General features: G+C 34.6%; 2 protein-coding genes across 2 annotated transcripts in view; both read right to left on the bottom strand.

The window, feature by feature from the left end:
* The window catches only part of LOC117793033, a 31,393-nt gene extending 22,158 nt beyond the window's left edge, over positions 1-9,235 (bottom strand). Inside the window, exons 1-2 of the mRNA XM_034633421.1 lie at positions 9,222-9,235; positions 7,779-7,782 (exon numbers count right to left, since the gene is read on the bottom strand). The gene's annotated coding sequence lies outside the window, so the exon portion shown is untranslated. The remainder of the gene's footprint in view (positions 1-7,778; positions 7,783-9,221) is intronic.
* Positions 1,234-12,656, bottom strand: part of LOC117793063 (PDF receptor) — a 38,110-nt gene continuing 26,687 nt past the window's right edge. The window contains exons 2-9 of the mRNA XM_034633451.1: positions 9,555-10,060; positions 7,174-7,284; positions 5,183-5,328; positions 4,860-5,117; positions 4,049-4,345; positions 2,562-2,825; positions 2,077-2,237; positions 1,234-2,013 (exon numbers count right to left, since the gene is read on the bottom strand). Coding sequence (XP_034489342.1) covers positions 1,656-2,013; positions 2,077-2,237; positions 2,562-2,825; positions 4,049-4,345; positions 4,860-5,117; positions 5,183-5,328; positions 7,174-7,284; positions 9,555-10,038 — 2,079 coding nt within the window. The 5' untranslated portion in view covers positions 10,039-10,060 and the 3' untranslated portion in view covers positions 1,234-1,655. The remainder of the gene's footprint in view (positions 2,014-2,076; positions 2,238-2,561; positions 2,826-4,048; positions 4,346-4,859; positions 5,118-5,182; positions 5,329-7,173; positions 7,285-9,554; positions 10,061-12,656) is intronic.

The raw sequence follows: 12,656 nt of genomic DNA, 5'->3' as shown, positions 1-12,656 counted from the left end.
ACGCGAAAAACAAGAAGAAAGAGAGACAGAAACAAAATTCGAAAATGCCGCAACAAAAACATGACACGAAGAATCATTTTATTTATGTATCGAAAATGCAAAGAGAAAGAGAATGAGCGAGCGAGCGAGTATGTGTGTGGGTGTGTGAGAGAAAGAGAGATTAGAAAGATATTAAATATTATGCTTTGATTTAGTTTGTTTTCACTTTAGTTCGATATTTAGTATTAGAAATTATTGCAAATTTGTGCGTTTGTTGCAAAACAAAGCGCAACAAACAATGCAGTGATCAGAATTAAGTTGCAAATAGCAATAATAAAATAAATCATAACAAATTTGAAACAAAACCAAAAGCAAGTGTGGCAAAAGGCAACACAGAAATTGATGCCAATTATGCGAAGATAACAGTGTGACCGAGTCTTAAGAATATCCCTAAAAAAATCGTGCCAATTTCCTAGTTACATATGTATGTATTTACAAAAAAAAATGTTCTTCAAAAAATTATAAAATCTATAGATGGCTTTCTTTGAAATATCGAAATTTTTGTGAAAATTTTCAGATGCTTTTCGGTTGTACTAAAAAGTAGCGTTTATATTTTCGAATGTTGCTGAAAGACATGCTGCCAGAGTTCCTAAGCATAGTTTATGCTGAATAAATCATTGGAAACCATGCTAGATAGTCAGTGTATTAAGTATACGAGTATATGATGGATAAAGCCTAATAAGCAGGAATTACTATGAAATAAATATCGGTTCTGGTACGAGTATTTTGGCAAAAGGTGCTATTTTTGCTTTTTTCTATTCGGTTTCGGTAATACTACCTGTACAAAAATGAAATTTTTAAACAGATATGGGTATTTCCACAGCAGTTGAATATTCAATAAAAGGATTAAGTCAATCAACCTATCTGATTAAAAGACATAAACAAAAATGGGCGATGACGAACCCTTACAAAAAAATAATTTTTTCTTTATCAATTTTATTTATAATAAACATATATATAAGAATTGAAATGTTTTTTTTTTTTTCAATTTTCATAATGGAAACTAAATTTTGTGCAATAATCGGTAATATTTACACCAGTTTTTGGATCTTTTTGTGGAAATGCCCATATGTAAGTACATATTCATATGCGTAAATTTTATCGTAATAAGTGTTGGTTAAATTTTAAGTATTTTTTTCATAAAACAACAAAAAACTTTTGATAATCTGTTAACATCTTTTAGCTTTCCAATTCTTGGCGGGTGACGGTTACTTTGGCAGGTAATTATGGAATATGATACAATGGATCTCTGGATCAGTAAGTGTAGGACTGGAGAATTATGAGAAGTACATACAAATGGAGTAATTAATTGAAGATGGTTTTTAATTTACAATGAGAAGTTTATGTTTTTTTTTGCAAAGCCGACCGTAGCAACAAAAACCCCGAATAAGCGTGATACGATTTGATAAATATTGACGATTCTTGTACAGTTGTATTGTACGAGTACAGTTGAGTATGGGAGCAAGTTATATATGGAATACGATTGTGTGCAAGAAGTATAAGAAGTAGTTGAATGAGAATAAGAAGTAGAAGCTAAGGCTATTAAGAGTGTAGGCTAGGAAGAACTTAAGGGTCTACGGGCTACAGACTACGTCTATGGCTAGAACTAGTTTGATCTACTGCTCTGACAACTCAAATACAACTGACTCGGGTGGTACGGATGACGCTGGCGGTACTCTCAGTACCTTTTGGCCGCGAAAGCACAGGGTGATCATCCAGTTGGGTCGACCCGACGGTGGATCCTTGATTTGTATGCGTGTTGCCATTGCCGATACCGAGGCTGTCTCTTCTTTTTGCTGTTGTTGCTGATGTTGTTGTAGTGCTTGTTGTTGAAGTGCAGAACGCGAATTGCCATTGGCCATGTTGTTGTTGTTGCGCTTCTGTACGAGTCGTTGGCGTTGTGGCTCATTGGCTATAACAATGCTGACGCTGCTGCCTTTGCGGCCATTCATGCGCTTGTTGGGCGGCGATACCCTGTAATCACAGATCGACAGTTGAGACTACTAGCATACAACTCAAAATTTGATTTATACTTACCGCTTTCCTGATGCCAACGTATCGCCCGGTTGCTGCAATGCATCCGTATCGGGAGCGGTATTGTAGGCACCCGAGTACATCGAGGCACGCTTCGGCGCCCATTCGGGGTGACCACGAACAGACATCCACACGGTTAAACTCTTCAGTAGCACAGTGCGTACCTGTTATACACAAGAAAGAGACAGAGACAGAAAGAAATATATTTAGAGAAAAAGATAGAAACAGAAATAGAGAAAAAAGGAAAAAAAAAGAGAAAAATAAGAGAGACAGAGAAAAAGAGAGAAAGAGATAGAGAGAGAGAGAGAGAGAGAGAGAGAAAGAGAGAGAAAGAGAGAGAACGAAAGAGAGAGAAAGAAAGAGAACGAAAGAGAGAGAACGAAAGAGAGAGAAAGAGAGAGAACGAAAGAGAGAGAAAGAGAAAAAGAGAGCGAGAAGGAGAGAGCCTCTTACAGTCGATTGGTGCAACAAGTTACTTTCGCACTTACCTCGCCATTGAGAAAACAATAGATGAGTGCTATGAAGAAGCCCTGAAATGATGTAAGAAAATGCGTCCCATAGCTCCATACGGCAAATTTCCACGCCGTTTTCAGTGCCGGCACCAGATGCAACAAATTCGTTATACCCAAAAGCGGCAACAACACAATTGCCGCCCGTACCGCTTTCCTCGTCTGCTCGATGTCGCTCGCTTGCGACTGACGCAACTTCACCACAAGCACCCGGATAATGTTCACCAGAAAGAAGAAGTTCAGCTGGAGAAAAGTTGAAAATGTAATGCATTACATGGTGACAATTGCGTTGACTGATGGTACAATGGGCAAAATCCGCAATTTTTTCATTTATTTTTCAAGAGCCGAAAACCGAAACGCTTGTACCGGTACGGCTGTGGTAAAGTATGTGGTAAAGCTAGGTCATAGAGCTGACAAACTTCCAACTGTCATAGCTTGAAGAAAACTGACCCGATTATCAATCGAAATGCCATTTTGATCATGATTCGGTCTCTTAATTCATACTGCATTTAAATTTTTTGCATTTAGAAAATTCTATTATTTTTCGACCTTCCAAGCCATAGTTCCTCGTTAATGGTAAGGGTCCCCCCTTTGAATTTTTGAAAATTCAAAATTTTAAATCTCAAGTTTTTACTTTTAATCAACTCCTCATATCGTAATTAGCATAAAACAACACTTTAAACTTGTTTCTGAGACCTTTCATTTTTTTGTAAAAAATCATGTGAAATTGAACAAAAATTTTGACTTGTTAAGTGACTAACTCCGAAGTCTGACCAACTTCAAACTGTCATAACTTGATCAGAGCTGAACCGATTTTCAAGTGGAATGTCATTTTGATCATGATTTGGACTCTAAATTCATTCTGCATTAAATTTTTGTTCATTTAGAAAATTTTATTATTTTCGACCCAGATTCGATTTCGATGGTAAGGGTCCCCCCTTTGAAATTTAGAAAAATCAAAATTTTAAATCTCAAGTTATGACTTCTAATCAACTCCTTATATCGTAATTAGTATAAAACAACACATTAAACTTGATTCTGCGAACTTTAATTTTCTTGTAAAAAATCATGTCAAAGTTAAGAAATATTTTGACTTGTAAAGTTGCTAGGTCAGAGGCTTGAGCAACTTTGAACTGTTATAACTTTGGCAAAACTTAACTGATTTTCAAGCGGATTGTTATCTTGAACATGGTTTGGCATCTTAATTTATTCTGCATTCAAATTTATTGAAACCCGCTCAAAAAATTTTATTCCTCTGGATCTAGATATTTACTTCGATGTCATAATTATTATAAAACGATACCATATCATTGATTTTAATGCAATAGAGTCAATAAAAAGTTCTAGAGTTCCACTAGCAGTTGTGTAACTCCACGTTTGAGAACTTTTATCAAAATGTGTCAGATTTATCCGCTGCGTACCACTGTGCCACACTTATAAAATATTCACTCTGAGTATCGACTCACCAATATGACTGCCAGACGAGGCCCCTCCAGTATCCAGTAGTATGGCGTCAGATTATAATTCCACATGCAGTCGCCCATCGATGTATCCATGAAGAAGGCTGTACACTGCACCCAGACGGTTGTCATGAGCACAGGCATACCCCAGCCCAGCAACGAGAAGATGACAAGTGGAAAGCTACCCTGGAATACAGCTACGGTGACCATATTATGCAAATAGAGTCCCTCTATGAACATCCACATAAACATGGCGGTTCGTGCGTATTCCAGCAGTACATATGATGCCTCACATAGATACGGCTGAAAGGGAAACCAATAATTAGGAAGGTTTCAATATTTAGTTATTACTTGGGTGAAGGAGTTAGATCAAAATTATTAGAAAAGCTATGTATTTTTACACCTTTTTACACTTTTCCCACACAAAATTGATTAAAATATAATTAATCTGGTCAAACAGTGCAATATCTGTACATGTTTTTTAGTTTAGATCATTGCTATCAGATCAGTGAACCCTTATATTGGGAAACTTGAGTCCATGATTATTATATGAATCGATTTTTTTATATTTTTTATTTTATTTGATTTTTATTTTAATTTTTTATTTTATTATCCTAGCGCTACAAGTACAAAACTTTTAGGTTAATGCGCTTGTTACTATTTTATATCAAGATTCTAAGCCTAATATGACGTTATTTTAAGGATATACTTTTTTAAGATATTCTGTAAATCGGAAAAATCATGTGATAGATTTACAATCGGATTCATTGGGAAATAACTTCTTTTATTTTAGTCAATAGCGTTTATTCACACTCACCGTATTTTCGATAACCGATAGACTTGTATTGGTAGCCGCTTCCGGTCTACCACGTCGGAACTGATCAAGGTAAAGGGTAAGTCGCACAATCACCTGCAGTACCATGGCAATGAATAGATTCTTGTGGATCTTGGTGCGATTGTTTCGCAGCGATCGAAAGGCGCAAAAGATAACGAGAGATATGATCAAAGCCAGCAGGGACAGGCATAGTCCAATAATCTCCAGAGTACGAGTACGCTGCGCAATGTCCATATAGAGCTGCAGATGAAATAATCTGTTACTAAAGTGTCTCAATGATATAAAAAACGATAGTTAACACTAACATTGACATCCTCAATCTCCTGCATGAGTCGTATAACCTCTGGCTTGTAGCATGGTCCATAGTCGGTCCAACCAGCGGGATTTAGTTCAGTCTCGTTGGGTCGGCCACCCCAATGACCATCTAACTCGCACTTGCGATTGGCGAACTCTGTTTACAAATAAATTCGAGCAATTACAAGTTTAACTTTTCTGAGAACTACGATTTGTGCCAAGGACCTTTCCGATGGGTCCTTAATGTGAGCGCCCAAGCAAATAAACAACCTTCTGACAATCAATTACAAGTTTTCAAAACACGAACATCAATAACTCTATGATTATGGCAAATGCAAGTTGAATTCATTTCAGACAACAAGTTGATAGCATTAAAATTTCAAAACTTATTTTTAATGGGATTAAGCATAAAGGAAGATTCTTTATTTTTAGTAAGTTATAATTCGTAAATTATTTGTTTCACTACTTCACGCTTGGGCTTATTGGAAATGTGGAATTCCTCCATATTCATATATATTGATTTCAATGTTCTCCGACGATAGACAAACGATTTTTGTGAATCCGAAAGTATCTGACAATCAAGAATGAAATCCCTGACATTTGAGTAACATTTAGTTAGGTTGATTCTAAAAATAAAATCTCTAGAAATTTATGGAGCACATTTGCATATGATTATTCTTTTTATGATAATAATAGCTATAATAACTAATATATGTAAGAATTATTATACCAAAATACTTTCTTAGGATTCTTGAAGTTGACAAATCATTTTTAGTATATAATATTAAAATTCTACAGATGTTTGGGAAGACTTTGACTTTGATATATAGTAATAACAAAACACAAGGCGCTGAACTTTTCTTAAGTGTAGAGGAAGGTTTTTTTTCAACACACTAGGAGCACTTAAATGTTAACCTTTATATTGCAGTGCATTTACCCAACTTGTCAAATATCTAGGTGAGTATTTATAGCGGCAACTACCAGAGGCAAAGGATTGTTGTGCTCTTGACATTGTCGTTGCCCCCAATATGATGTTCAATAGTTGTTTTCTAACGTTTGCCCTTTTGCTGTTGTTGTTGTTGTTTTGTTTTATTATTTTTTTTTTATTTTCTATTTGCTTCAATCAAGCAGCCATGTTGCTGGCTTCGATGTCCACATTAATGTCAGCGTTGAATGAATTGAATCGAGAGTTTTGTGATTGTGACTCCGACGGTCAGGGAAAATGAGGTCAGGTCAAGTGATTGCTTCTTCACTTATTAAATATTAAGTTCGCAAGCAATAGAAAATCCAGGCTTTACGCTATGGGAACGGCCAATGCTGATAGTCTAAATGCTGCTTAACATTATCATAAAAGGTGGCGAAAAGAGGAGGAGTTTTTCTCCCTCCATATACATTGCCTAGTCCGACACCCGATTAACCCACACAATTGCAGGTGATATCTGTGCCACACACCTGGTCATTGCACACGACCATTTGAAAGGTAGTCTTGACCTAGATACTTGTCAATTAATTAACCATTTGATTTGCATTTAATTTCGAATTCCCAATGGTAAATTTGGATAAATACGACAATCGTCATTGATAACTAGGTGACTTGCATCTACAGTTGAACTTCTTTATCGTAAAAATAATATAAATAATAAAATAAGATAAACTAAATTTGTGGAATAAATTTGTATTTATTTTCCAATGATATTTTCTGTGTGAGCGATTCTCAACCATTTTTAGGTCTTAAAAAAAAATATATATATTTTTGGAATGCGCTGAAAGTTTCCTCTGATTCCGAGATGACCTTCTAGCTCAACGAAAATCTTTTAATCTTCTTCCAGTTAATCGTAGAGCAAGTTCATATTTAGAAAAAGAAAAAAAATCACAAGGGGCAAAAACTGAACAATACGAGGGGCAAAAAAACTATATTCTATATTCTTAAGAAATGTAGCATTAAGTAAGCAGGATGCTTTATAAAATTCAAGTGGGTATTTCTTTAGATTTGTTTACTTACTGCGTGTATCAACTCCGTGATAGCCGGCGGGACAATTCATTCGAGCCAGAACGCCGGCCGGCGTGGGTGGCCAACAGAGCAGTGAGTCCCAAGTCCAGTTGCAATAGATGCCTGCTTGCGAGAGAGAAAAGAGCAGGAGACGAGCAAGTGAGAGGGAGTAACAGATGGAGTAAATTGATGTGTGGATGGGACACAGGTGAAAGTCGCTAATTAAACCACAAATTGAGCACAAGAATACAAGAAGGAATTCGTATTAAAAATGTATAAATGCAACGTCTGCCAGAAGTAAGTGGCACGTAGCATGTGGCACATCAAAACGATTCGAATGTATTGCATAAAACATGCTAACCCAGATACCTCAAACATTATACAATTCACATATTATGGCTATCTATTGGTATATTATGTTTTAGACTATTTATAAAATTCAATTTATTTTATTGCCATTCCCTTCGCTGCCGTTTGGTGGTATTCTTTTAGTACTCATATAGTAAGACCTGCTCATGTCATTCAAGGGGGACATATGAAGCCTTCTGAAGTAATCTTCATGGGTTTTTGTTGGATGAAACTGAATACGCTTTTCGGGCACTTTCCATGATGTCAACTTCTCTTGGAGCAGACGTCGGTTATCGGCCGTCAAAGGTCCCGTTATACCGACCTTCTGAGTTCGTGTTTGCACATCTATGACGTACCGACCGGGAGATTCACTTTTCAAAATTACGTTCATTATCACTTTCAACATGATTACTATTAAGACAAAAGCAAATATTTATTCAAATGCTTAATTCGGCTTAAATCAAATAACCAACCAAAAGAATGCAGTCACAACCTAGAATTTATATTTTTTGTATTTTGTATTTTTTTTAGAGTGAATTTGCCGAAATGGAAATCGTAGTATTAACAAACCTCACAAAAATTTGACATTTGATTCAAGGCTAAATTACACTGATACACATTACATTACATTACACCTGTTTTTAAAATAAATATACAAAACCAACAGTATTTTTTGGCATTTTTGTTTGCTTTTTGATATATGCATTCAAATTTTTGGTTTTGACTTTCAAGCTCTCAAAACTTGATGTGCAAGCATCTTGGTGAATATGGATTCTTTCTACTATTCAAGTTAAAGATTCTCTATTTTAGAATGTATTTTTTAAGTTTATACTCAACATTGACAAATTTAAAAATCCTCAAATATTTGGTCTTATTAAAAAAAATCTTACAGAACCCCGAAAATCAAAATATTGATGAAAAACATCGTGCTTGAATGAAGTGTTTTTTACTTGGTTTAAAAAAATCCAAGACACCGCATTGAATTGATTTTATTCGCTTTTTTATCTGTATCACCACTCAGGACAATGTATTGTATACATAGGCATTTCCAAAGAAAGATCAACAGGAACTCATGTGGAATTATCTACCAGATACATAAGGATTAGTTTACTGAGATGAACAATACGTTTGAACTCTTGCACAACTGCAGCTTATCTGTATAAGTATTTCTTGTTTTTATTAATATAATTTTGTTTTAGAGGATAATGTTTAAACAAAAATCTAAATAAAATGTAAAGAGAACACTTCAACTTTGCTAATACTGATCAAGAATATATTTACTTTAAGAGATCTGCCACGCCTTCACATGCCTGTTAAGTACTTCGGCGCATATATTATTTACATATATTATGGTACAGGGTAGAGACCTACATGAATACATTCAGAACGACATATGAGACATTCACTCTAAAATGCTGTACACATTTTGCTATATTCATTTTTTATGAATGTGAGTGAATATTGTATTTGTGACGTTTCTAGTTGGTGTCTACTCATTTTCACTGAAAGTTGTACAAGTTAATACAATAAAAAATAAATAAATAAAACAACGGTTTTGATGTACACTTACTCACTGTACAATGAATGTAGTTTTTCTAATTAAAAAAAAATAAAAATTGTATACACAATTTATGTAATACTAAAGCTAAATTCATGAAGTTTATTTAATTGTTTTATGGTCAAGGCAAGTATTTATGTTTGAAATTAAAAACATTATTTTGTTCTCTATGTCATAGCTATTGGCAATTTTTTTAATATATATTTTTTTTTATTATTTTTTCAACATTTTTTATATTTAAGTTTCTGCTCTTGATAATTTATGCTGTGCAGTTGCAAACTGATATGTTAAATATATTTTTGAGTTACTCAGTTAGAATTTGACAGTACTCACTCATTCACAATATGTGAGTATACTAAAAAGTGTACCCAGTCTGGGTGTTTACTTTTATTTTAAAAATGAATATATTCATGCAGGTCTCTAGTACAGGGTATAATTAAATGGATGTAAATGGCTTGGTTGATTCTTTTAATGCCTTTAAACTCACCTGTTTGCGGTTGTGTGTAGTTGGCAAACAGGGCGGAACAGTTATTGTAGTTGGTGGCCGAAACGGACACATAGGATATGTTCCAGGGGGAACTCGTGGTGCTGGCGGGGTTCATGACCACAATTGATGCTTCAGTCGGATCAATGGATGTGGCATTCGTAACATCGACCAATCTATTGATGACATGTGAATCGCTCAGCGATGGTGTCGAATTTAAAGAAATTGTGGTTGCAGATGTTGCGGTCGGTGCTTCTGGAGATGTCATGGTGGTGGTGGAGTAAATGTTCGACACCCGGTCGTCACTGACCGTCAGATTGCTATAAGGCGCCTGTTCCAGCATTAACCTGTATGAGTTTTCAATTTGGTTTGCTGCTGCGGCTTTCACTTTTCTGGTGAGCCGCTTTGAGATGCTTCGAGTGTTGGTTGTGGAGGTGGTGCTGATGCTGATGCTGTTGTCGGCTCCGTAGATGCCAGGCAGCTGCATTATTTGTCCTCAAAAAGCATAACTGGCAGTAGGAAAGAAAAGAATGCATTAGAAAATATCCTTAAGGAAATCAACTTAAATCTAGTGAAGACATAAATAATTAAAATTATCGTTTGAAGCCATGAATTAGGCTTATATAATTTGAGAATAATTCATTTCATTTGTTATCTTTTATACATTTTATCTTGTCTGAACTGCATTGCATTTTTATAGCATTTATCCCAAATGAGTGAATGTTGATAGATAAAATGAAATAAAGAGAGCAAAGCCCATTTAACATCGTTTTAGTAGAGGTTGATCGACTAGGAGTTGACCTATACTATTCACGGTAATATTTAGTAAGACAAGATATTGGGAACTAGCACTCCTTGGAAGGGAGCTGAAAAACAATTGCATCAGCTTTGGAAATACAATACCCTGTTTGCATTGCAGTAACTAACTTTAAGTCTATATTTTGCCCATGTCGGTCTCAGATATAATAAAAATGAATCAAAAATGTAGCTATGTCAAAAATTAGTCAGATCATTTTTTTTTTATTTTTGGGTGGGACCTCTATATCATATAGCTGCCATAGGAAACTTAGGTGAAAAATTAAGTCTTAGTATGAAAAACTTCTTGGTTTATTAAGATATCTTAACCAAACTAGTAAAATATACATCTGGGCTGATATTATACATTCTGACCAAATTTAGTTCAAATCGGTCTACTATATCATATAGCTGCCATGAAGACGCTCAGTCGAATATCAAGTTTTAGTATGAAAAAGTATTTTGTTTTTTAATATATCTTTACTAAACTAATAAAATATGCATCTGGGCTAGTATTATACATTCTGACCAAATTTGCTCCAGATCGGTCCACTATATTATTTAGCTGCCATAGAGACGCCCAGTCGAAAATCAGTTTTTAGTATGAGTCCTAATGTTTTAAAATTTAAATTAACATTAAGCTAATTTTAAAAGACTTTAGCTGAAAATAAATTAATGCAGACAGCAATTTGTTTAGGATAACGGAATGAGCTCGGTGAGCTAATGTGCCCCTTCCCTGATCTAGAAAACTTCACAACCAAATATTATATTGGCAAATACAATCATAACATTGTAAATATTTATTGCATAATATGCTCTTAAGCCATAACAGGTACAGGGTATAAAAATCAATTGTTGTTTAGCCTGATTTGGCACACAGTTCAATTGTGGGTGTTTAGATTGCGTGTGTGTGTGTGTGAGTGTGTGAGTTAAGACTGAATTGTACTGATAGAAATAAGTGCAGGGCTTAGTTTTAATTAAAAATCCGAGTAAATGAATGCATTCAACTGATTTAGAACTACTTGCATGAACAAGATTCTGAGTATGTGTTTGCGATATAAATATGTAAGCATGTAACATATATATATATATATATGTATATATACATCATGCTTGAATCTTTGTTTGCCATTAGATGCCAGCGTTTTTATTGCTATTGTTGTGTTACTTGTTATCACATCACAAACTAGCGCAGTTTATTATTGTTTATTAATAAATAACTTTGGAATGCAATCGTTGGCGTATTTATAGATGCTGGTTGCGTCACATTGTAAACGCGGACATGACAGGTCGCATACGGATATCATCATTATCATCATCATCATCATCCCAATTGTGAGAGAACTCATACTAAATTATGGGGTTGTTGTCAGGCAGAAACAAGGTCAACCAACTAACGGTCTTCCGTGTTTACACAGTAAGCTTGTTGGCAAGCTTCTGTCTCGTCCCCTTTGTTAATACATTGCAAATACCAAGTTATGAAAAGAAGTCAGCTCAAATTACGTTAGGTAAGCTCAGGGATAACAGTTGCTTTCTAAGCTTTAAACTGAAACTGAAACATGTTTCAGATTTTATAAATAGCTAAAGTTACATTTGGAAACTTTCCGTTTACTTAAATTAAATTACAATATCAAAATCATTTGTATTGATTTAAATATCGCAATCATCTTATGCCTTTTATCCTGCCATTTATCTATATAAAAATTACGTACATTTTTCAGTATTTTTTTAAACGCCATTCATAATTTGAGAACACTTTTTTACTCAATTTTAATGATATCAGTGGAAATTTAGTAGTTTAAGATTTTGTTCTTTAAAAATATTCAAAAGGGACTAACATTTTTTCTAAAGTAAGATTGTAAGGCTATATTCGGCATTCTCGAGAAGCGTTCTTTTTATTCTTTATAACAAACACGACCATCGAAAGTCGTAAATTAAAGCAAAAGATAGGTTTGCGCAAAACTAACGGATAGAGCAGATTCCAAGTCAAGCACTGCATGCATTTTGTTATTGTAAAGTGGCTCGAGATCGGCACCTGTTCGTTTAAGTGCTTGTGCGTCTTTTTGGCGCCATTTTCAAGAACATACTGTTTGAAATTAACTATTTCCGAACAAAAAATAGGGGATTTATTAACTTAGGTTATATAATAATGAGAAACGAAAAAAATGACCATACAAAAATTCGATTTACAAGCGATAGTTTCTACACTGAAAAAAAAGAACAACTTCTAAAATCAAGAGCATTCATCTTAAATATTTTGTTCTTAAAATAAGATTATTTTAAGACCAAATTACTAAAAATAAGATTATT

Source organism: Drosophila innubila, chromosome X (genome assembly GCF_004354385.1).
Source record: "Drosophila innubila isolate TH190305 chromosome X, UK_Dinn_1.0, whole genome shotgun sequence".
In the NCBI taxonomy this organism is placed as follows: Eukaryota; Metazoa; Arthropoda; class Insecta; order Diptera; family Drosophilidae; genus Drosophila; species Drosophila innubila.
Note: the sequence above shows the minus strand (reverse complement) of the source record. Positions and strands in the feature narration are given on the sequence as shown.